Source organism: Sorex araneus, chromosome 5, assembly GCF_027595985.1.
Source record: "Sorex araneus isolate mSorAra2 chromosome 5, mSorAra2.pri, whole genome shotgun sequence".
Classification (NCBI taxonomy): Eukaryota; Metazoa; Chordata; class Mammalia; order Eulipotyphla; family Soricidae; genus Sorex; species Sorex araneus.
In genome coordinates, this window is record NC_073306.1 from 95,212,609 (window position 1) to 95,238,379 (window position 25,771).

Consider the following 25,771-nt stretch of genomic DNA (forward strand, 5'->3'; position numbering starts at 1 on the left):
TGAGGCGGGGCCCCCTGCCCGCTCCCCGGGGGCCCGAGCGCCGGGCGGGGCGGGGGCCGGTGCCCGCCGGACCAGGCGGACGGAAGCGGCGTTTCGAGTCCGACCCGCTCCGGGCCAGGAAAGACCTTCGGGTAACCGACTCAGCCGGCTCCGCCGTCCCTTGCAGTGACATCCCATTCTCGGGCCGGAGACGCAGATGGCCTCCAATGAGAACGATGCCATATCGTGGTACCAGAAGAAGGTAAGACTCCTGTTCCTCCGGGTAGAGCCCCCTTCCTACCCCGAGCGCCGGAGCCTTGGCCGTGCCCCCCCGCCCCAGTCCGCGCACCGGCGTGGCGACGTCTGATCCCAGCGCCACCCGTGCACAAGGCCTGTTGAGGTGCAGTTCCAGAGTCCCTCTGAGCAAGGTTTCTCCCAGACACCTCTGCTGGTCACTGCTGCAAATCCAATGCCCCGAGGAAGCTTTGGAACTTGGCTCCTGCTCAAACTGCCTTTGTTTTTGTTATTAGTAGGAATGCTTTAAAGCTCGAAAACTGCCTGCCCTGTTCAGTGCCCACAGGAGGCCTGGACCCTTTATTCTTCTCTTGTTTTCCTACTGACTTTTCCCTTAAGAATAGGAAATATCTGGGAAGGTCTTTTTTTTTTTTTTTTTTTTTTAACGTGATGTATTTGGGATGTTGCTTTTAAATTTGCTTTTTAATCTACCTATTTTAGAGTGTTGAAGGAATAGTCCATTGGAAATATTGATTTATTGTAACGGAGAAACAAACATTTTCCGTGTGGCTTATTGATACTTTATAATTATGTGACTTTTGTGAGATTTGAGTTAAATACAAGGATTTCCTGACTTCAATATTTCAGATTGGAGCATATGATCAGCAGATATGGGAAAAATCAATCGAACAGACTCAGATTAAGGTAAATTGATTTATTTACTTCTAGTTTTGTTGTACTGTATTAGTGTGAAGAGTAAGCTGTGTTTACCTTTGGAAAAATGTTCTGTAGTTAACTGAAAAGAATACCAGCTGGAGCTTGCTTTATTTATTGAAGTTTATAGAGAAGACAACGCTGTTGTTATAAATGACAATTGAATGTTCCCTATAAGTAGGACTGTAGCTATTTTGTCAGTTTTACTTAGGGGCATTGTGTACCTAGTATTTCTGGAGCTTCATAGTTTTCACGAGAACCTGGATTATGCATTTTATTTTATTTATTTATTTATTGCTTTTTGGGTCACACCCGGCGATGCTCAGGGGTTACTCCTGGCTCTGTACTCAGGAATTACTTCTGGCGGTGCTCGGGGGACCATATGGGATGCTGGGGACCGAACCCGGGTCGACCGCATGCAAGGCAAACACCCTCCCTGCTCTGCTATCGCTCCAGCCCCTGGATTATGCATTTTATATGGACTTTATATATGGATTTTAGCGCACTCAGTCCTCTTCCTATTTTTCTCTATTTCTTCTTCCTTCATTGTAATTCAAATAAAAATACACCTATGGCCTGAAACACTTTTACAGTTATTGATATAGAATATGATCTTAATTTTCTTAGGTTCTAGAACTTTCTTTCCCTTTGCTCGTAAAACCAAGCAGACTCTTGAGTGATGATTCCTTTTTTTTTTTTTTTTGAGTGATGGCTGACCTGTGTTCAATTCCTCCGCCCCTCTCGGAAGCCCGGCAAGCTACCGAGAGTATGGAGCCTGCACGGCAGAGCCTGGCAAGCTACCCGTGCGTATTGGATATGTCAAAAACAGTAACAATAAGTCTCTCAATGAGAGACGTTACTGGTACCCCCTCAAGCAAATTGATGAGCAGCGGGATGACAGTGACAGTGACAGTGATGATTTCATGCTAACCAAGTGATCCAGACAAATGTGCAATTCAGAATGTCAGTTTATTACTTTAAGGAAAGTGGAGAGTTAAATAATCTAATGTTCTATATTCAGGTCAACGAGTATTGGTGTGGGAGGAATTAGGTTGGTGTAAATTAATCATACTAACGTTACTTGGTAAACAAAAGTAATTTGATTGTTTTGGAGACAAGGAAACATTATAAGAACATGCCTTCCTCTAAAAAAAAAAAGCCTTTGGATTGACTTGAATACTTAGATCTATTTAGGATTCAGGATCTTTCTTACTTTGGAAAGTGCTGAAGAATGGCTGGTAGATTCTTGTTTCTGGATCTTTTTTAGGGATGGAGCGATAGCTCAGCGGATAGGGCGTTTGTCTTGCACATGGCTGACCGGGGTTCGATTTCTTCGCCCCTCTCGGAGACCCTGACAAGCTACTGAGAATATCTTGCCCCACGGCAAAGCCTGGCAAGCTACCCTTGGCCTATTCGATATGCCAAAAACAGTAACAAGAAGTCTCACTATGGAGACATTACTGGTGCCCGCTCGAACACAACGATGAGCAATGAGGATCTTTTTTGGGGAGGGAGTTTTGGAGCACATTGGAAGTGCTAAGAGGCTACTCCTTACTCTGTACTTGGGCGGCAGTGGTGGGGAGCTGCTCCTGGTGATGCCTGCTGCTGATGTTGCTCAGGGGACCATGTTGTGCTGGGGATTGAACCTGGGCCTGGGCCTCCTACATGCAGAGCATTCACTTAGTCTATTGAGCCATCTCTTCAGCCTTTTGTCCTTGGATTTTTTAAAGATTTGCTACAGACTGAATATTTTCCTTTCTGGGTTTTTTTTTGGGGGGGCGGTCACACCGGCGTTGCACAAGGGTTACTCTTGGTTCATGCACTCAGGAATTACTTCTGATGGTGCTGGGAATCGAACACGGTTCGGGCAGATGCCCTACCCGCTGTGCTATGGCTCCAGCCCCATATTTTCCTTTCTGTATATATCTAGGTTCAGTTGTATAGTTCAGTTTATTCCTAAGTCACATCGTTCATACTGACACATTTAAATCTAGTAAAAATACATTTAACTAGTTCTTTTTTTGGTGAGGGTCACAGTGTTGCTCAGGGATTACTCCTGGCTCTGTGCTTAGGAATCACTCCTATCGGTTCTTGGTGGGGGGGGGCAGGAAAGGAACGACCATATGTGGGTTGTGGGGGATCGAACCCTGGTTACCCTGCACTATCTCCAGCACTCAGTGCATGCCTTTTAATTCAGCAGCAGCAGTAAAAAAGGAAATGAAGAGGCCAGAGCGATAGTACAGCGGGTAGGATGTTTGGTGCTTTGCACATAGCTGACCCAGGTTCGATCTTCCGTATCTCATATGGTCCTCCCCCTGTCCCCCCCTACCCCAGCCCCAGTACTGCCAGGAGTAATTTTTGAGTGCAGAGCCAGGAGTAAACCCTGAGCATCGCAGGTATGATCCAAAAAGCAAAAATTTATAGAACTAATAAACCAACATACTGTAGTATTAAGAATGTAATAAAAAGAACAATGTAGGGAGTTAAAGGTATCTTTTTAATTATATTTGGATCTTAGATAAAAATCATTAGTGCATGTGGGGGGAATGAACGTACCAAAGTAATGTGATTTAAAGATTGATTGCAAATATTTTTCATACAAATAAAAGCAAAATGTAAAAAGTAAATGCTAAAATCGGATCATAATATAATACAATTAGAAAATATATACCGTTAAGTATTATTAAAAGACATACAATTTATACATCTTCACATCATTGTGAAAAGTAGTACGAATACTTCCAAAACCATTTATTGAGTTACAGTATTTAAGGCATTTAGCTAAGTTTTGAACACAAGAGGATTAAGTATCAACAAATGTAAGTACAGGAACTTTTTTAAGGGATGAAAAAACTGCTCCTTCAATTAGATGATAAGGTATAGAAAGCCCCGAGAGATGTAAATCAGTTTAGTCCTTGTTTGACTGCTTTCTTAAGAATGATTAGATATGGAATTTTTTGGTGCGTTTTTAGTCAAAGGGCCACATGTTTGTTTCTGAAGGATAGAAATAAGTAAAAATAGGGACATTGTAACAAAAACTGAAATGCTTCTAAAATACTATTTGATAAAATTGTATCATTCTAAGTGTATTAGCAAAAATGCTTAAGTTGTCTAAGAAAGTCATAGTAAATCAAATTAGTATGTGAATAAGCTAGAAAATTAAAATAAGTTAAAGTAGAGCAAGGGAATAAAGGAAAATAGGCATTCTTTCTTTAACAAGGAAGAACTCCTAAGAGGGATGTGTCAGGTAGTAGACTGTCTACAAAATAATGAGCAAAAACACCAATTTTCCTTTTTAGTGCAGATTAGTAGCTTTATCGTTGTTTATCGATTTGCTCGAGCGGGCACCAGTAACATCTCCATTGTGAGATTTGTTATTGTTTTTGACATATCAAATAGCCACGGGTAGCTTGCCAGGCTCTGCTGTGCAAGCGGGATACTCTCAGTAGTTTTCCGGGCTCTCCGAGAGGGATGAAGGAATCGAACCCGTGCTGGCCACGTTTAAGGCAAATACCCTACCTGCTGTGCTCCAGTCCCAGATTATAGATAGAAAAAAAAAACAGTAATAAAGGTAATCCTACCAATGGGCTGGAGCGAATATATTCATAGGAATATTCTTATGAATGTAACCAAATTCAATAATATAAAAGATGAATTGCCTATCGTAAAACCATGTGATCGTCTCAGTAGGTAGAGAAAAATAAACTTAGAAAATTCAGTGCCCTGTCAAGAGGTCTCTGTTAAAAACAACCTATAGCTAACATCACACTTAATAATTAAAAGGTTGAGTGCTTTGTCCTTAAAACCATGAACAAAACAAGATGTATGCTCCAGTTAATGTGTTAAACATCTTGTGGGGTGGGGGTGAGGTGCATGCCACCAGTGAAATAAGGCAAACAAAAGGAGTAACAGGCACTACGATGGAAAATAAATTGACCTATAAAGTATGATGATATGATCCCTTATGTTGAAAATTCTATGCCATGAGTAAGACCTTGCCACCAGGGAGCACTTGTTGGTATCTCAGCAGTGGAGCACTTGCTTTGCACCTGTGATTCCATACGTTCGATTCCCAGCCTAATGCAGCATGCCTCCCCACCCTAGGAAATTAGTAAATTCTTTTTTTTTTCTTTTTGAGCCACACCTAGCTATGCTCAGGGGTTACTCCTGGGTTTTGCACTCAGGAATCACTCCTGGCGGTGCTCAGGCGACCATATGGGATGCTGGGAATCGAACCTGGGTTGGCTGTGTGCAGGGCAAACGCCTTACCTGCTGTGCTAACATTTTAGCCCCCAGTAAATTCTTAAAAATGAAAAGACTTTCTTTTATCATAAACACGATCAATTTTAATACATTAGTGCTATTAAATGTCTTTCTGGATGATACATTCAAGAGTATTTCTTTCAGTCCTATAATATTTGTGGCCTTCATTCATTATTAGGCAGATGCAGACATTGGAGTGTGTAAAAACAAAAAAAGGAAAAGATGAGAGGGCCATGCAGGGCACACCGCACCGTGGGCACTGGGCACAGGGCAGTGGCGCTGTCTCTCCTGCCGCCTCGTTCAGTAGTCTCCAGCCACTTCCCCCACCCCGGGGAGGGTGATGGCGATGATGAGGCAGGCGAAGGAAGGAACAGAGCTAAGCTGGTTGGTCTCAATTGCAGTTTATTCCAGTCTCCTTTCTATACACTCCCGTCTCTCTCTGCTTCTTCCTCCCCCATCCTACTTCATTCTCTTTCTCCTCTGGGTCTGGATCTCAATCTGGCTTCTCCAGATCTGGCTCTGGGACTCTCCGGCACTCGCCCACTCTCAGAGCCTAGTTAAATCCCCCAGCATGAGGGTTTGGGGCTTACCATCAATAGGAGTAGTCACCAGTAGTCACCAGTAGGTGTGGTCACCATCAATAGGAGTAAAGTTCTTTCCCTCAGGGGATGCTTCTTCTAGGACAGATTCTCTTTCAGCAGGACACCTACCCAAGAGTGGAATCCCATGGATGTTTCTCCTCTCCTTGTCCAACTAACATATAAGTGCGCGTTCCCCTGCAGATCTCTCCGGCCTGCGGAGAGACAACAGTGGAAAGCGCTCCTAATTGGGTGGATTCTGTGAGTGTCCCGACCTGAAATAAGACTAGTGAGGTTAGTAAACAGGGGGCCCAAGACGACACATGCCGATCAAGGGCAACTTTATAAACTGCCACACTGGTTTTATACTTTTCTTAGCAGGGGGTTGGTGCATAAGTTGTCAATCATCAGGGAAGTGTCTTCTCAGACCAAATAAGGAAAGGTTCGGGGTGTATTAGGTGGGCTTACAACATTCTTCAAGAGTAGATTGAGAAATAGTGGGGAGGGGAAGGCAAGGGTTTATCTGGCAGGAGCATCTGGCAGGAGGAATGCACAAGGTAGAGGAAGGTATTCTACTTCAGGGCTTTATGGCGGTTCTTAGTTAACTGCCCTGGGCTACTTTTACCTCTTGAGTTTGGCTATTTCCTTTGTCACAAGGGCACCTTTGCCTCAGGTCATGCAAAGCTGGTAATGGAATTTCCTGGTTTGTCCAGGGTGAAGGTTTCGGGGTCCTCTTTTGTTCAGGGTCCTGAGCAATCCCCAACATATAAGTAACCATAATATTAATCATTTTGCATGGACATAGCAAGAGGTGCATTAAGCTTATAGAATTGCTTTCCTGGGGTCACCTTGATCTCAGACTGCAGTACTCAGACCAGATTAATCTTTCCTATCCCTAGCAGGGTCCTAGTCTCGTTGTTGCTTTTGGATCATGACATGACATGTCCATGACCAAGCTCTTAACATATAGTTAAGCATTAGGCACTTGGCCAGGCCCATCTCGATGCCAGGGTAGCACATAACTCACCGCTTGCCCTGGGTCCATCCTGTCCCTCGTCGGGACCCTGCTTTTGGGGGTGCTAGGAAGTAAGGGCAGCTGAGGCTTAAGCTGAGAAAGCAGATGCCCGGGAGTGAATAATATTTGAAGCCAATTAAATTCCATGTTACCAAAGCATATTAACAACTGTCTTTCTTTGTCCATACAAAAAGGACATTGTTTTAAAGTAAACTATCCAAAAGACATAAGGAGAGGAGAAAGGCAATATTAACTTACAATACAAGTTCACTGGCAAGGTCTGACCTTACAGATTAATAGTCTGATTAGGGGAAGAGCTGATTAACTAGTAGAAGTGGTTACAGATAAACAAAGGAATGGAAGTGACTCGGAGCACTTTGATGGGTGTGACTGATATACCTAAGCTCCTAGTGGCAAGGGGAGCAGGACATACCAATGTAGTCTAGAATTGTTTAGAGATTATTACCAGATAAGCCCAAACTCTGTAGCAAGGGAAAAAGGACAAACCAATGATATCCTACAATGAGAACTGAAAAAGCTTCCATTTCCCTGCATTACTCTAAGAAGAGATGATATATAACCTCCTGGTATTATCTCGCTTTCTCTTCAAATATCCATTTTCTGCTGGAGAGAGCATCATAGCAATGGGTCAGGAGCCTCTTAGAATATTTCATTGCCATTCCTTAAGCCTCACTTGACGTCAGTGATCACCCAAGCTTCGCTAAATCACTGTGGGCCCATATCATTATCTTTTTTTTTTAATTTATTCTTTTATTGAATCACTATGTGGAAAGTTACAAAGCTTTCAGGTTTAAGTCTCAGTTAAACAATGCTCGAACACCCATCCCTTCACCAGTGCACATATTCCACCACCAAGAATCACAGTATACCTCCCCCCTCCCCCCCACCTCCCCAGCCCTCCACCCCGCATGTGTAACTGGTAAATTTTACTTTACTTTCACTTTACTTTGATTACATTCAATATTTCAACAAAAACCTCACTATTATTGATTTGGAGTTTCTCCCCGCTAAAGTCGACCTGCTGAAAAGAAAGCATTTGATAATAATTTGTTTTCCATTGCTGAGGTCATATCATTATCTTATGCCCATATCAAACTCCCTTTCAAAGAAGCCCCACCATACTTCCTCCTTTTCCTTCAGCCATCATCTCGACCAGGGTTTCCCAGATCTACCAGATCTAGTACAACTAACATTTGGGCTTGGGCTCTCTTGATTCTTTTAGTTTGGTTTTGTTTTCAATGTATTTTTTTGTCTAGTCATCAGGAACTCACAAAATTATTCATGATTGGGCTTCAGGTATTCAATGTTTCAACATGGATCCCTTCACCAGTGCCCACTTCCCTCCACCAGTGCCCCTCACCCAAGCCCACTTGCCTCCCACTGACCAGTCTGCCTCTACCAAGGGATCCTTTTTTTAATTTTTTCTAAGTACTTCCTTGTGGTTAACAGTACTATAACACTGTAACACTTTACCACTTTTCCGCACTCCCTCCTTGTTGATTGTTTCCCTCCACTATAGATGTTGCCATGTCCTGTCCCCCAGCCCCCTGGAGTGGCACTGTGCGTACTGAATACCAGTTCTCATGTTCTTTGTTTTCATTGTCTTTGGGTATTCGTTTTAATGAATATTATTTTAACAAAGTCTCTAGATTCAAGTTCAAATGTCAGAAGTCATTTGTATTTTTATATATCAGAAATAAGTAATCAAAAAATGAAATTAAAACAATATATCATAATTTATGTGCATCAAAAGCACACTTAAGTTTAACATAGAAAGCATAGTACTTGTATGCTAAAATATAAAAATGCTGAGCAACTAAAGAAGTAATAAATGAAGTAAATAAATGAAGTAACATTACATATTGATGATCTGAAGATTCAAATTAACATAGCCTTTCTCCAAATATATTTATAAATTCAGCATAATCCCTTCCAAATTCCAGGAGACTTTTGAAAAATAAAACTTGATAAATAATTCTAAAATTTATATGGAATGTAAAGGATGCAGAACATTTAAAACAAAGTTTAAAAGAATAGAGTTGGAAGTTCTTTTGTTGGTGGGTCTAAAAATGTACTCAAGAACTACAGTAATCCAGATAGTGGACTGTTGGTAGGAGTAACAGACCAGTAAGAATGAACAGGAAATCTAGAAATAAAGTCTTCCAGTTTTGATGATTTATTTTTTGGAGGGGCATATACTGGCAGTGCTCATGGCTTACTCCTGGCTTTGCCCTCAGGGATCATTTTTGTGGGATTGGAAGAACCATTTGGGGTGCTGAGAATTAACCCGGGTTGGACATGTGCAAGGTGGGCACCCTCCTACTGCACTCTCTCCAGCTGTGATGAGTTGATTCTTGACAAAGGTATTAAACCCATCCCATGAAGAAAAGATAGCCTTATGAACAAGCAGTACTGCAACTGTTGAATTGAATGTGTGAATGTATGAAAACAACTTAGGTCTTTACCTCAAGCCATACACAAAAATCACTTAAAATGTATCGAAAACTTAAATATAAGAACTAAAAGAATAGATTATTCTAGACCAAAAAAAAAAAAGTGTACTCTTTGCAAGCACAGCTACAGAATAAAAAAATACATTGGGCTTTGTCAAAAAAGAAAAATAAGACAACACCTTTCTTAAAAATAGACTGGAAGGCCTGGAGAGATAGCGCAGGGGTTAAGCCTGGTGCCTGCTTGCCCTGGTTTTACTGGCAGGAGTGACTCCTGAACACAGATATTGTGGCCCAAAGCACACCTGCCCCCAAATCTCTCACCCCTCACCAAAAAAAAAAAAAAAAGATCTGAAGATTGAAGAGATGATGTAGTAGAAGTTAAGGTACTTGCCGTAAATGCTGCCACTTTTGTCATTCCTGGTTTGATCCCGAGCATATCTGGAGTCACTCCTGAGCACAGCAGCAGCCATAGCCCCGCAGCACCTCCAAGTATAACTTACCCCACCCCCCCCAGAGATAGATAATTCTGTAATAGAACTCCTTGCTAGAATTTCTGCCTTGTATGTGTGAAGCTCCTCACACATCATCAGTTATAGTCATCTGTCCGGGCCCTTACTGCAGAAAACAAAACTCAAAAATTTTGAGGTAGGGTGTGGGTGGGAATGGTGAACATTGGTGGAGGGAAGTAGAAGCTGGTAGAGGGATTGGTGGAGAGCATTTTGTGTTAAAAATAGAATTGTTGGGACCGGAGCGATAGCACAGCGGGTAGGGTGTTTGCCTTGCACAAGGCCGACCCGGGTTCGATCCCCGGCATCCCATATGGTCCCCCAAGCACCGCCAGGAGTAATTCCTGAGTGCAAAGCCAGGAGTAACCCCTGAGCATCACTGGGTATGACCCAAAAAGCAAAAAAAAAAAAAAAAAAAATAGAATTGTCAGTAACTTTGTAAGTCCTGGTTCTTTAATAAGCTAAAAATATTAAAAAATATATAACCATATTTTTAAAAAAGAAAAAAGTTTCATTTTTGACTGCAGTGGTTTGGGCCATGTTTGGCTGTGCTCAGGTCTTACTGCTGTCTCTGTGCCAAGGGATCATTCCTGGTAGAGTTTGGGATACCTACACAGTGCCAGGGATTGAACTTGACTTGGCCACATGCAAGGCAAGTGCTTTATTCCCTGTACTGTCTATCTAGCCTTTGTATTCCACTGTAACTCCCCAGAACCCCCCCGCACACACACACACACACACACACACACACACACACACACACACACACACACACAGTGCTGGGAATTCTGGCATGTTTCATGAATTGCATTTTGCTGCTGAGCCATATTCCTGACCCAGAATATGCCCCTTAATTTAATTTGTTGGGGTTTATTTTTTTCCTCCTAAGTGGTATTCAGGAGGCCTGGGGACCTTCCTAGCAAATCTCCACCAACTGGCCAGAGGTTCCATGTGAGGGCCTGAGAATGTGGTGCTGCAGACTCCCATAGGAGGGGATCACACAGCCCACTCAATAGTGCTTAGAGTCTACAGGGTGCCCTTGATGAAGAGTCGGCTGCATGCAAGGCATACCTCTTTACCCCTGGACTGTTTCTTCAACCCAAAATACTCCATTTGAAAAATGAGAAAAGGGCCAGTGGGATAGTACAGCAGGTAGGGCATTGCCCTTCATGTGGCTCAGCCAGGTTCTGTCCCTCACATCCATTTGGTTCCCTGAGCCTGCCAGGAATAACTCCTGATCACCGCCAGGTGTAGGCCAAAAACCAGAATAAAAGGGAAAAGATTAGCTACAGATTGGGAAAAATTATTTTTGAGTCATAAATATATTCAAATACTATATTGGAATATTTATATGTAGCTATAAAGATAGTAGTAAGAAGACAAAATCATTTAACAATGGGCAAGGGTCTTGGAGTGTTGGAGCATGTGCATTTACAGGGGCTTGGGTGAGATCCTGGCATCACAAGGTCCCCCAAGCACCACTGAGGGTGATTTCCTAGGCATCATCCAGTGTAGCTCAAAAACAAAAAACAGAAGAAATGGCAGAAATTAATTTTTTTAATTTAAATTTATTTATTTTTTAATTAGTTAGTCACAGTGAGGGTACAGTTACAGATTCACACATTTTCGTGCTTGTTTTTTCCCTCATGCAATGTTTGAGAGCACATCCCTCCACCAGTGTCCATTCTCCACCATCAATGAGCCCAGTATCCCTCCCACCCCCCCATCCCATCCCCCCTACTCCACCCCGCCTCTGTCGAGGGGCATTCCAATTTGATATCTCTCTTAACTTTTGGGTGTTGTGGTTTGCAATAGGAGTATTGAGTGGTTATCCTGTTCAGTCTCTAGTCTACTTTCAGCACGCATCTCCTTTCCTGAGTGGGATCTCCAATCACATCTTACTTGGTGTTCCCTTCTCTATCTGGGATGACTTTCCCCAGAAATGGCAGAATTTTTTAAATATGTGTCTAAATTAAAAATACAGAGAATTTTTGAATATGTGTCTACCGCAAAATTAGTGACTAATGGACACATGGAAAAATTCTCAGCATTTTTATATTAGTCATTAGGAAAGCGCAAATTAAAACACCAGTAGAAACTTTAGAATGGCTAAAATTAAAAAGTGTAATTAAAAAGACCTGGAGGAACTAAGTCTGAGGAATTGCTGGTGGAAATGGAAAATGGAAACTGCTTTGGCCATGTCTTAAATTTAAATATATATTTCCTGTATTATCCAGCATTCTTATTTCTGGGTATGTACTCTCAGAAATAAAAATGTGAGCACACGTAGAATTTCATGACAACAGTATTTATAATAACCAAAGCTGATAAAAAAGACCCAACAACTCAAATATCTTATGAGCTGGCAAATGGAAAACAGATGTCTTAAACCTGTACCATGGAATATGACTCAGCAATAAAGCAATTACATGTGTTAAAATGTGGATGAAGTGTTAGGCTGAGTTAAAAAGCCAGATAATACACCTGTGTATTATGTTATTCAGTTTACATAAAATTTCTAGAAAAGACATATCTTTAGGAAAAAAATATAAATCTGTGGTTGCCAGTGGCTGGGTAGGTTAGTGATTTATCAACTTTATTATTTTGAAGTGACACAAATGCTCTAAAATGTGCATATGATGATGGTTGGCACATCTATATAAATTTACTATAATTCTTTTAAAGTAGTGACAGATTGTACACTGATGAGTGTTTTAAGTATGTAAAAATAATAGTTCAATAAAGCTATTTTCTCCCCTCTTTGGTTTTTAGGCAACACCTAGAGGCGTTTAGGAATTACTCCTGGCTCTGCAACCAGGAATTACTCCTGGTGGTGCTCAGGAAACCATATGGAATGCTAGGGATTGAACCCCAGGCTGGCTGCACACAAGGCAAAAACCCTACTACCCATTGTACTATTTTTCTAGCCCTATTTTCTTTTCTTTGTTCTGGGCCATACTTGGTGGTGCTCAGGGATCACTCCTGGAAGGACTCAGGGAACGTTCTTTCTAGGGTGTTGGGGATTGATCCAAGGTCAGCCACATGAAGCAAGTGCCCTACCACTATACGATACCATACTATACCATACTATACTATACTATACTGTACTATTTCTCTGGACTCTCAATAAAGCTATTTAAAAAAATTTACGCCAATAGAAATAAATCATAATAAGTACTCAACTCACAAATTCCCAGTGAAACTGTCATTTAATATTTTTTTGAGGAAATACATTAAATATAGTCCTAATATTTTCAGTGATAAAACTCATCTGAGTCTCAAAGAATACTAATTAACATGTTTGAGATACACTCATGATCACAATCACGAAATCCCCTTAATGATTGATTTCTCGAGCGGTCTTAGTAACTTCTCATTTCCTCCTTTCCTTGAGATCTTAGAAGTCTACCTTGACTAGGCCCTTCCAAGGATGATGTCGCACTGGGGGCTCTTTCAGGGTCAGGGGAATGAGATCCAGCTTGTTACTGGATTTAGCATATGAATACACCATGGGAAGCTTGCAAGGCTGTCCCATGTGGGCAGGAAACTCTCAGAAACTTGCCAGTTTCTCCCAGAGGGAGAAGTAGGCTACAAGATAGCTGCTTCTGGGAGCTTGCTTTTAAGTCTCTGGATGTTGGCCGTTGATGGGATTACACACACCTGGGTTCCTCTGCTGGTACCTTCATGTCTGAGGCCTGTCCAAACGTGTGGAGAGGGGCCTCAAGCATGGCTGTAGCTAGTTTCTGGTGGTCTTCGGCCACCGGGAGCTCTGCTTGGGGTGGGGAGGGAAGCTGGAGCCCATCCCCTCCGAGAGGCCCTGGGGAAAACAGCCAGGCGTGCGGGCAAGAGACTCTCTGCATCACTCTCTTCTGAGAGCTTGCTTTTAAGTCTCTCTCTGGATGGTGGCCATTGATGGGATTACACACACCTGGGTTCCTCTGCCACTACCTTCATGCGTGAGGCCTGTCCGAATGTGTGGAGAGGTGCCTCGAGCATGGCTGTAGCTATGTTCTGGTGGTCTTCGGCCGCCGGGAGCTCTGCTCGGGGTGGGGAGGGAAGCTGGAGCCCATCCCCTCCGAGAGGCCCTGGGGAAAACAGCCAAGCGTGCGGGCAAGAGACTCTCTGCCTGAGATAACTAAAATGTGCAAATTAATAGGTTTATTTTTTGCTTTTTAAAAATTAAATTAAAATATTTTTTTCCATAACATTGTTCACATTAATTGATTACATTCAATATTTCAACCCCAATCCCACCACTGTTACACCTTCCCACCACCATTATTTCTTTGTGTCCCACCACCATTCAAGCCTGCCCCACAGGGAGATGCAAGATAATTTATTTTGTATTGCTTGTTATGAATAGTATAAGATATCTATAAGGGTCTATCTTGCAGTGATTCAACAAAAGCGGCTATGTGCTCTGTCTGAATTTCTAAAAATTAATATAATTGGCATCTGAAGCCATCTCTGCAGCGAGCTGCTTGGTTCCGAGATTCATTTGTGAGTCTCTGGATCATGGCCGTTAATGCACTTAAATGACACCTGGAGGCAGTTTGTGGGTGTGATAGCCAGAGCCTCAGAAGGGCAGGGAGATGGGAAGGGATGGTTCAGTCCCGACCCACGAGGCCTGGTTCGTTGGTGGCCGCTCGAGGTCTCGAATGGGCAGGGAGCAGTGCCAGTACCGCCCCCCCCCCCCCATCCTGAGATTTTTCCATGCGTCCCATCATTGCAAACTAGTACCTCCATCCAAGGAGCTCTGAAAGATGGTGGTCACCAGGCCGCTGCCGCCAAAAGGAAAGGCTGAGAGACAAAAACCTTTCCCCTCCCGGGGCGGCATGGGGCCATAGCTTGGTTCACAGTCTAGAGGCATTTCTGCAAAAAGTCACCATTTTCTGAACTTGGTTTGTGTGCCTCTGGGGCTGTCTCTATAGTTTTGGGCATTATATTTTGCTTGGATATTCAACAGCACCATTCAAGCCTGCCTTCTATGGACATATGCTAGAGCATCTATATTCCATTGCTCACTTCATATATCAAGAAAGGTCTTATGCGGCTGCGCGGTTCTGAGAAATAGTCCTGGTCCCTACATACCGGAGCCATGTTTGTAGGAGCTCAGTGTCTCTGGGATTCCATCTGGAGAAGGTGGGGAGACTGCACCTCCTCCATCTGGGCCACCTCGGTGTTATTGGCTCGGTTTGGGGCCCGGAGCATTCTCCAGTGTTGCGTTGCCTGCCAACCAGGGTTCTTCACTCTTGAAAGGATCTTTTGAGTGATTGAATGACCATACAAAGAAACATGAAATTTCAGAACATTTGGGATTAGAGTATGGATTATGCTAAAGGGAAAATAAAAAATAATACTACATTGGGAGTCAGTGACATTGGGCTTCTTTGGAGCAACTTTTAACTCATTTGGAAGGTAGAAATACTTAAAAATACTTTTCAAGCTAAAGTTTTATATACAACTTCTTTACCAAAGGCAAAAATGCCACATAAAGATATATTCAAACCTTTAAAATAATAACAAACAAACAAACAAAACAACTATCACCCGTGGCCCTTCTCTCAGAAAGTGTAGAGGACACTAAGGAGTAGACAAATGAAAATCCATAGCATCAAACAGGATGGTGAACAGAGAGGAAAAATATGTTCTGGTACTATGTATCTCAAGAGGCAATTTATTTTCAGACCCAGAAAATTAACAGACCAAAAGGCGTGGAAGAATAGAACACTGGTGAAAATGTCTTTAGGAGGGAAAAATAAACTGACATCAGTGTGATTGAGCACACCTGGAGATTTGTAATCCTTGCAGAGAGGTTTAAGGTGAGTTAGATATAGATAGGAAACAAAATCAGAATTTATAATAAAAGAGTCTTTTATTACATGGCATACTCAAAATGTTTATGAAACCATAACATTTGAAACACCAAATACTGATAATTAAAATTGTGATAAAACGGTATGGGGAAACTAGTTTAGGAAAGCATTTGTCTGTGTGTTTGATGGAATAAAAAAATAAGTATTAGGCCCAGAGCAGTACAGCAGGTAGGAAGCTTGCCTTGCATGTGACTGACTCAGGTTTGATTCCTGGCATCCCATATCGTCCCCTAAGCCTGCCAGGAGTGATCCCTGGGCACCGAGCAAGGAGTATGCCCTGAGCATCATTGAGTGTCCCCCAGCCCCCGAAATGATTATTAAGATTTAACACTGTGTTTCTTGCATTATTCTAAGCACTGTGCACATACTGTTCATACTGTTTATTTTTGCTGGGGCTGAAAGGGGAGAGTTGCAAGGATTGAGTCTAAAGCCTCATAGGAAGAATGTATGATATCACTTAGCTATATCCTGGCCCCCCACCCTCCCTTTCTTGATTGATCCTTAAAACACCTATGAGGTAGGTATATCATCATTTCCATTTTACAGGTGAAGGAACTGAGGTACAGAAATGCTAAGTAAGAAAGTTACCTTCTCATCATCAACTGTACGAAATGAATGAATAGCATCTAAAATTGAAGAAAGCCCTGTACACATCTTATTTAGAAATAAGAAAGAAGAAATAGCTAGGAAGTAGGAATCAAGGGTAAGGAAGGGTGAGGCTAGAAAGAGTTATTTTTTGTTACTAGTTTTATAATGGTATTATTTGAATAAAAATTAAGATTAGACTAAAAGTTGCCCCTACCCCCTAAAAGAAATTATACTGCTACTTGAATATAAGTAATATATGTATGTGTATACAGATATATTATATGATCTATAAGAGCTAGATGGGTTGAATGGTAGATATTGAAGTATATGAATATATAGGTATATAACTATAATCTTACTCATTCCAGTAACAAAAATAATAAATCTCACCATTTATGTATGAGCATTAGAGTCAGACTTAATGTGTATTGTAATAATTCTCACGCCCCTGTGAGATTTAGTGCTCCTTGCAACTTGCAGTACTTACTTGTAGGTGGAGAATCTGCCCCCACCTCAGATGGGTGGTGCCTAGTGAGTGGAGTGTGAGAGGATTGAGGTCCCTTTTCTGACACAGTGCCGTGTGTACTCTCTCTAGCCTTTCTTCTTGAGCAGCTAGAGTGCTAACGTTGAGGTTTAGTTTCTGTGGCTTCATCTTCAGGTTTTCAGCTACCAAGACCTACGGATTCTGACTTCTCATAGCTTTTCTGGGTGGTGAGTGGGGAGATGCTGGGATTTGCACATAGGCTTAAACTCTGCTGTTGGATTACATTTATAGCCAATTATCTTTGGAATATGAATGCTTTTCCCATTTCTGTTTGTATAGCTGGTCTCTCCTATTGTCTACACCTGATTGTTTTCAACCGTTTTACTCTTGTAGACTGAGCCAGCATTAGGTTCTTGCAGAAATTAAAAACCACTGATCTACACCCATTTGGTCTGAAAACTGCCTGCTGGCCAGATGCCCTTTAACCTCATGTTTTACTTTTTTTTTAAAGTCTGTTTTAGACTTTAGTGCGAAGGTGGTTGAGTTGAGTTGCTGGAACCCATTGATGCGAAATGCTGTCTGGCTCTTCTCAGAGAACATTTGCCTACTCTACTGGAGTAGCTTTCTAAATTTTTATATTTTATGGCTTCCACTCTTTGCTTAGCACTGTCATCATCGCTGAAGATCGCTCATTTCTGTCTTTAATACAAATGAGATTATTTCTTTCATCGTTAAAATTTATTTATATGTATCATGTTGAATGATTTGATTGTAAGTAATATTCAGGGTCTGGAGAGAGAGATGGTAAAGGGGTTAAGACATTTATCTTGCACACAAAAAGCTGACCCCAGTCTAACCCCAGCACCGTATATGGTCCCCTGAGCCCTGCTGGGAGTAAGCCCAGAGCATGGCTGGCTGTACTCGCCACCACACACCCAAATACATCCTTATAGTAGATTTACTCTTCGCATCATTATGGTCTTCACTACCTGCCTTCTATTTACTTGTCCTGTTCTCTCATATTCATACTTAACCCCTTACCACTTTTACTCTGCTACAGGCCTTTGGAGCTTTTATCTTTAGTTTTTGTCATAATTGTCTCTAATTTCTGGTTTTAGCCACATCTCTCTTTGAAAATACTCATATGTCTCTCATTGCACTTGTTACATATTAATTGCCTTTGGGAATCTATCTTGGTTTCTTAAGCCTGATTTAGGTGCCCTTTACAATGTTCCTATGGTATGGTACTTGCTTTGCAGTTTTTCTGCTCTGTTATCTTCTCTAAATCAGGGATGAAATCCCTCTTTGTACCATATTAGTAGTAATTTGATCTCTTTTAGTAACAATTAAATGGAAATTTCTGCACCTGATGAGAACTGTGTTACAGTTTCTCTTTTACTCTCAGTTAAATTCAGAATCTGAAAGTACTGCAGCAAACTTTTCCAGGGCTTTTGTATGTCAAAGCAGGAACTTCATTCTGAGCTGTAATGGTGGTGGCCAGTTCTGTTGGGGGACCAGTCATTCAAGAAGGTTGAGACTGACCTGTGTGTGGGGCTCAGCAGCATATTCTAGACCTCTATTCTGGCAACTGTGCAGGGTTATCTTCATTCTATGCTATAATTTTCTTCTGTTCTGTTTGGGGATCACACCTGGCAGTGCCCAGAGCTTACTCCAGGCTCCATGCTGCATGCAAGGCAGATGCCCCTTATATTGCACTGTCTCCCCGGCCCCTCTCTCCTATCATCTTTCCTTGGGTTCACAAGTAATTCCTGTGGCCAGTAATGAATTCTGTCACAGCTCCCAGGACTTATTTATGTTCAGTCTTTCTAAAGCTAAGACTCTTTAAGCCAAGAAAGCTATCTTTAGTTGGAACAGTATTAATGCAAGTATCCACAAAACCTGTATTTTTTGTGGACACAAAATATACAGACTGCAATGCAGATGTATTTCCTTATTACTGACTTACAGTGAGATAGAATAGCTTCTAATTTTGAATACTGTTACTGAAAACAGAATTTGAGCTCCTTGATCTAATTTTGAATATAGCACAAATAATGGTTATTCCAATGAATATTGTATATTTTAAATATGGGTGTTTATTTTTCTTCAAAGGCATATTTTAGTTTAGTTTTTGTTGTTGTTAATATGCCTGGGCTACTTTTGGTGCAGTGCTTGGGGGACTGGGTGGTACTGGAACTCAAACCTGAGTTTCTTGAATGGAGAGCATGCACTCCAGCCCTTTGAACTATCTCCTTGGGTCCTAATGGAGGCTCCCTCCACCACCCCAGTTTTAAAGATTTAATTACTTCTTGGATTTAAATTGATTACATTTAAGGTTTAAGAACATTTTTCTTAAAATTTACAGTTTGTAGTAAATTTTTAGTTGTATTGACTGGAAATATGATTTACTTCACTTAAGAAAAACTATTCACCTTTGGACCCGGCTGTGGAGCGAGCATGATGGAAGAGCCCAAGGAAGCGCCCTTGGACTCCAAGCAGCCCACTGAACTAATTCCGGCATGGGACCAGAGACCCCACGGTGCACTGAAACAGTGGGAACCGGGCATCCCCCAATTCTTTTAACCCCTCTCTCTCTCAACTCCTTCCTCCTGAGCACAGCGCAGGGGCCTCGGTTTTCCTGAGCGCAAAATGGAGATGCCGATCCAGCCGAAACAGGATGCGCGCGCGCTTGCGGGAGACCCCAGGGGGCGGGGGCGGCGACCCCCGCCCACCGCAGATAGATACTTAAACCCACCTCCCCCACGTGTGCTTCCCTTTGGACCCGGCTGTGGAGCGAGCATGATGGAAGAGCCCAAGGAAGTGCCCTTGGACTCCAAGCAGCCCACTGAACTAATTCCGGCATGGGACCAGAGACCCCACGGTGCACTGAAACAGTGGGAACCGGGCATCCCCCAATTCTTTTAACCTCTCTCTCTCTCAACTCCTTCCTCCTGAGCACAGCGCAGGGGCCTCGGTTTTCCTGAGCGCAAAATGGAGACGCCGAGCCTCTCTCTAGGTTTCTCCATCTTATGAGCACCATAAAAGGGTAAAAGTTTGTAGTGATGTTATTTCTGGTTGTACTTTCCCTGGACTTTATACAGAAACCCAAAACCTAATGTCATCTTAGCATCAGCAATATGTAATGGTTCCTTTTTAATGGGTCGGACTTTTGTGGGAGATCCTAACAAGAATAGTAAGTCTGTTGCTGAAATATTGAAGGCAATCAAAGTGGTAGCCATCTCTCTAGACTGAACTAAGCTATATCCCCACGCCGGCTGAGAAGAAATTTTCTTCTTTCTCGGGAAGAAACGCGGCGTGGCGTCAACCATAGTGTGATGTCCATTAAGCAAACAGACCTGGTGGCGTGGGAATGGGATATAAGGGGAAAAATTATGTACATGGAACAGTGGGACGCTGGTGGAATCTCGAGCTGGAGCCGATACCAGCGCAAGACCTTCGGTTCCAGAGACTGCTTGCAGACACTCTACTAGTCTATCAACTAAGCCAGAGCCCCACGCCTGCTGATGACGGGAAATAACCATCCTTTTTGGTTTTTTTTCCCTTGTCAGGCAGCGTGGTGATTACTAAACAGGCGTGAACTCGGTGGCGCGGGGCAAGGGGGAAAAAGAAAAGTTATGTAACAAACAGCGGGACTTAATATCTCTATATTCTTAGCAGTGGAGAACTATCAAATGCCTCCTTGGCAATAGGACTGCTTTTCTTTTTTGGGGGAAACCCCAACAACGGTAGTGAGTTGTGTGTTGAAACATGGAATGTAATCAAGATAAGGCGTAAACGAAGTGAAACTTATCATGTACAAGGGTGGGGACTGGGGAGGTGGGAGGGAGCGGCAGGTATACTGGGGGGGTTGGTGATGGAAGATGGGCACTGGTGAAGGGAAGGGTGTTTGAGAATTGTATAACCGACATAATCCTGAGAACTATGTAACCCTCCACATGGTGATTCAATAAAATTAAAAAAAAAAAAGAAAAAGAAAAACTATTCAGCTGTCTTTAGTAAATTAGATCTAGCTAGCAACACTGACTCAGTGTCTGAGATAGGAAGTAGCAAATAACAATCTTTACTTTTAATCTAAATTTTAATCATTAAATGTCTAAATTTTATTTTATTTTACTTTTATTATTTAATCACCATGTGGAAAGTTACAAAGAATTCAGGCTTAAGTCTCAGTTATACAGTGATCGAACACCCATCCCTTCACCAGTGCATATTCCACCACCAAGAACCCCAGTATACCTTCCCTCCCTTCCCCCTCCTCCCACCTGTGTGGCTGATAGTTTTCACTTTACTTTCTCTTTACTTTGATTACGTTCAATATTTCCACAAACAACTCACTATTATTGCTTGGAGTTTTTCCCCAAAAATCAGACCTGCTGAAAAGGAAGCATTTGATAATTTGTTTTCCATTGCTGAGAATGAAGCGATATGATTTTGGATTTCTGTGTTTTAGTATTTTAGTAACTAAGTTCAGGGTAAATTCTGTCAGAAGTTGCATCATTGCAAGCTCGTACCTCTCTTTAGTGTTCCTTATAATGTGGCGGCCTTCCTCCCCGGAAAGAAAAAGCCGAGAGAGAAAAACCTTTCCCCTCCTGGTGTGGCATAGGGCCGTGGCTTAGTTCACAGTATAGAGACATTTCTGCAAGAAGCCGCTGGTACCAAAAGTAGTTTAGCTGGCCTCCCGGATCATGTTCATCCAGCAACGGAGAGGCAGCACATGTGCAGCCACTCGGGTTACCTTTCAGCAGAGAGCGGGAAATGTCTAAATTTTAAACTTGATCAACAATTACTATTTGTTAGTTGAACTTTAAATTTATATTTAAATGTAATATAGCATTGAAACAAAGCTGTTAGGTAAGCCAGGTATTTACTTTCTATTCATGATAATACAAATTATACCTTTCAAATCCTATTACATATATATTTTTGCATATTAGTGAAAGTGAATACCAGCCTTTTGGAGCAGTACAGTTGAGTTTAAGAGGCATTAGAAACTTTGAGATATAACAAGATCTCTGTAAAAAGTGCCTGCATTTGTATTGTAAGAGGAATTAATACAGTATGTGATAACATTATAAATTAAGCTAATTTAATAATATCACCGACAAATGGTTAAAGATAAAAGCACTGAAAGGATTCTCCTTTCATCCTTTGAAAGAAAGTTCATACCTGGATTTCTGGTTACATAGTAGACTGGTGATACATATTTCTAGTCTCTTTCTCTGAATTACATCAAAGTAATACTTAAAGTGACACATCCACAGAGTCAAGTAATAAGACTAAGGAGGGAAATTGAGAGCAGTGGGTGGGAAATCACATTTTTCTGAAAGATGAGAAACGAATAGGAGAATGTTGGGAAGCAGAGCAGAAAGCCGCAAAGAAGAAAGCCAGCTGAGCCTGTCCAGAGAGGTGAAAACTTGAGAGCTTCAGGTTCTGAGTGAGGCAGAAGTGAGGGACTAGAAATAAGGAATTGAATGAACTTTATATACAGAGAGGTGGGACTTCTTGATTCTCTCTTTAACCTCTCAAAGACAGGCAAGGCAAGGATACTTGGGATATTTCTTGAAAAGTTCTCAGGTGGTTTGCTGTTGGCTTGGTGGTAAGCACATGCCTTGCCGCATGAAGCCTCAACTTTGATGCCGGGCATTGCACCATATGTGATATGTGATTCTACCAGTGCAGTTGTTCGTTATCCATGGTACCACAATAGTTGTGTGGTCTCTGATATACCACAGCCAAGTATGTGCAAGTACTGTAACTACTGTGCTAGTGTGTCTCTTAGCAAGCTCTGCAGTTGACATGTGCAAGCAGAACTAAATTCATGAGCCATCACCAGAATCATAGCCGGGAAGGTGAGGAGGACTGGGAGGAAGTTCTTTGGAAAGCCTTTGGAGACACAGAGGGTGGAGCTGTCGCTTGATACTGAAAACAGAATTTGAGCTCCTTGATCTAATTTTCAAAACCTACAGAAAATGTCAGCTTCCTTTGTCATTAGTCAAGTAGAGTACAGGAGGATTCTTTTTGTACTCCTCAAATGATCCCAGAAAAAGTAATGCCTGCAGGTAATTGACATTTGGTGATTTTCTAAACTTTCTGCTTGCTTACCCCACAGTGAAGCTCTAACTTTGTAATTTATACCCAGGCAGATCTTACTGTTAGTTTATTTGGGATGGGTGATTCCCCAGTGGTGTAGACAGGGTCCAGGGGCCCCTCCAAGCAATATTCAGCCTAGCCCTGTGGGCCTGATGGTTCAGTTCTAGGGCCTGTGCATTACTGCTCAGGGAACTATGAGTGTGTGTGTGTATTTTTATATGTATATAAAATGTGTATATATATATATGTATTTATCATTGTCACTTTCTTCCCGTTGCTCATCGATTTGCTCGAGCAGGCACCAGTAACGTCTCTCATTGTGAGACTTATTGTTACTGTGTTTGTCATATCCAATATGCCACGGGTAGTTTGCCAGGCTCTGCCGTGGGGGCGCAATACTCTTGGTAGCTTGCCAGGCTCTCCGAGAGGGGCGGAGGAATAGAACACGGGTTGGCCGCGTGAAAGGTAAACGCCCTACCTCTGTGCTATTGCTCCAGCCCATATATATTTATATTCATATAAAATGTATATACATAATGTATATTTATTGTTACTATATTTGGCATATTGAATGCGCCACGAGGAGCTTGCCAAGCTCATTCAGGTCTCATTCCCCTGGCCCTGAAAGAGCCTCCAATCATTGGGAAAAATGAGTGAGGAGAAGCTGCTAAAATCTCAGGGCTGGGACGAATGGAGACGTTACTGACACTCACTGAAGTGAATTGGTGAACAACGGGATGACAGTGACAGTGATATTTAAGGGGAGCAATATATATATATATATATATATATAGGCACACAGACACACGTTTTTAGGCCACACCTGCCAGTGCTTAGGACTTACTCCTGGCTTTGCACTCAGGAATCACTCCTGGCAGGCTCCGGGGACCATGTGGGATGCCAGGGAATGAATCTGGGTTGGCAGCATGCAAGGCAACTGCCCTACTTGTTGTACTAAGCAATAGATATTTTATTGAAACTTAGAAAGTATGTGGCTGGAGCTATAGCACAGCAGGTAGGGTGTTTGCCTTGCATTCGGCCAACCCAGGTTCGATTCCTTCACTCCTGTCAGAGATCCTGGCAAGCTACTGAGAGTATCTTGCCCGCACGGCAGAGCCTGACAAGCTACCCGTGGCGTATTCGATATGCCCAAAACAGTAACAACAAGACTCACAATGGAGATGTTACTAGTGCCTGCTCGAGCAAATTGATGAGCAACGGGATGACAGTGACAGTGATACAGTGATAGAAAGTATGAGGGAAGAGAAGGAGAGAAATATGTCTTGAAGATGGAGCACAGGCTTCTCCAGAATGGAAATAAGAAAGCAAAGAAACATAGAAACAAGCAGGCGAGTTCCATGTTAAAGGGAGAACATAGACTTGAGGACCAAATCCAGCGAGGGAAGTCTTCAGAAGCTAAACAATCATGTCTTCAGAAGCTAAACAATCATGTAACCAGAAGTGGAGATTTAATACTACCAGAGGTGCTTTCCTCACATTTCCCTGTCACTCCCACCAGAAAAGTTACTAGTATCATGACTACTGGTACCATCGGTTAATTTTGCCATTTAAAACTTTTATGTAAATGAAATTTGATACAAATACATTTAGAGTCCAGATTCTTTTGTTTAATATGTGAGGTATTCATTCATACTGTTCCATAATTATAGTGTATTTAATACTGTATCATGGTAATTTATCTATTTTGCCTCTTTTTGGCGGGGGCAGGATCCTCCCAGGTGATGCTCAGGGGTCACCAGTTACCGAGGACGGATGCTGCTTGAGCCCCGAGGCAGCCCAGCAATATTTGGGACCATGAGGTGGTGTGGGTATCACACTGGGGGCTGCTTCGTGCAAGGCAATGCTTTAGCCCCTGCACTTTCTCTAACCCTTTCCATTCGACTCTTCAGGCACAATTTGCCATTGTTCTTGGTGGGCAGTTTCTGATTCGGGGCTCTGAGTAATTTTTCTATGAACATTCTGTATACTTATTAGTGAAAACATACGTTTATTTAAGTCAATACCTAGAAGTAGAATATTGGGTCCATTGTTTTTTGTTCTTCATTCTAGTAGATAATTTGTAAGCTAATTATTTTTAGGTACGCGAAGTCATCCTCAAATATAGAAGAGAATTGAGAAAAATAATTAAGTACAATTTCTGAAAACTTAAGAAAGTAGTACAGGGGTGGAGAGATAGTACAGAGCAGAAGATGTTTGCCTTCCATGCAGTCAACCTGGATTAGATCCCCCAGCACCCCTATGATTCCTTGAGCCTGCCGGGAGTGATCCCTGAAAACAGAGCCAGGAAAAAAAATTTGAAAACAGCTAGGTGAAGCCTAAAGACCATTAAAAAGGGGGGTGGGGTGGGGAAGAAAGCAAAACAGAAAGAAAATAGGAGTAAAAAGTTAATAACCTTAGATGAATAGAAATAGAAAAATAAATTATTAATAGCTCTCCCTAAAATAGAAATTCATGAGTTCCTATGTGGAAGAGATTCTCAGGAAAATAGAGCAATAAAAACCTCATAAATTATGAATTTCTGGACACTTTAAGATTTCAGAAGAAACAATTCATGTTCAAAGCATCAGGAATCAGAGTGACATCAGAGGTTGTACTAGCAACATTTAAGAGCTTGAAAATAAGTGAATACTGTCTTAATTCCTAAGGAAAGTAATTACTTAGAACTTTGAATATGGCATAAGTTTATCTAGGGTGATTTCCAGTCAGGTATGAGGGTGGAATGAATCTTTGTTACCCTTTGTCAGGAAGCTGCAGAGGATGAACTCTGAGAAGACAAGGGCCATAGTTCCTCGTGGTTCCCAGAAAGGAAGTTGTCAAGATGCCAGTGCAGAGAAATTCTGGAATTTCAGCTGTGCCCAGAGAGTGACTTGTATTTTTAGAGCAGAAGGATAGAGGTTTTGGGAAGGATGTTTCCAGCAATTTTTTTTT

At 42.0% G+C, this 25,771-nt stretch overlaps 1 protein-coding gene across 3 annotated transcripts in view; it reads left to right on the forward strand.

Moving 5' to 3' along the window:
- PHTF1 (putative homeodomain transcription factor 1) overlaps nucleotides 1-25,771 on the forward strand; it is a 60,541-nt gene that overhangs the window by 140 nt on the left and 34,630 nt on the right. For 2 of the 3 annotated variants that reach the window (XM_055138739.1, XM_055138741.1), the window contains exons 1-2: nucleotides 102-241; nucleotides 862-918. In XM_055138739.1, coding sequence (XP_054994714.1) covers nucleotides 197-241; nucleotides 862-918 — 102 coding nt within the window. In that variant the 5' untranslated portion in view covers nucleotides 102-196. Of the gene's footprint in view, nucleotides 1-101; nucleotides 242-861; nucleotides 919-25,771 lie in introns of those variants that run through there. The other variant, XM_055138740.1, reaches the window with a different exon arrangement.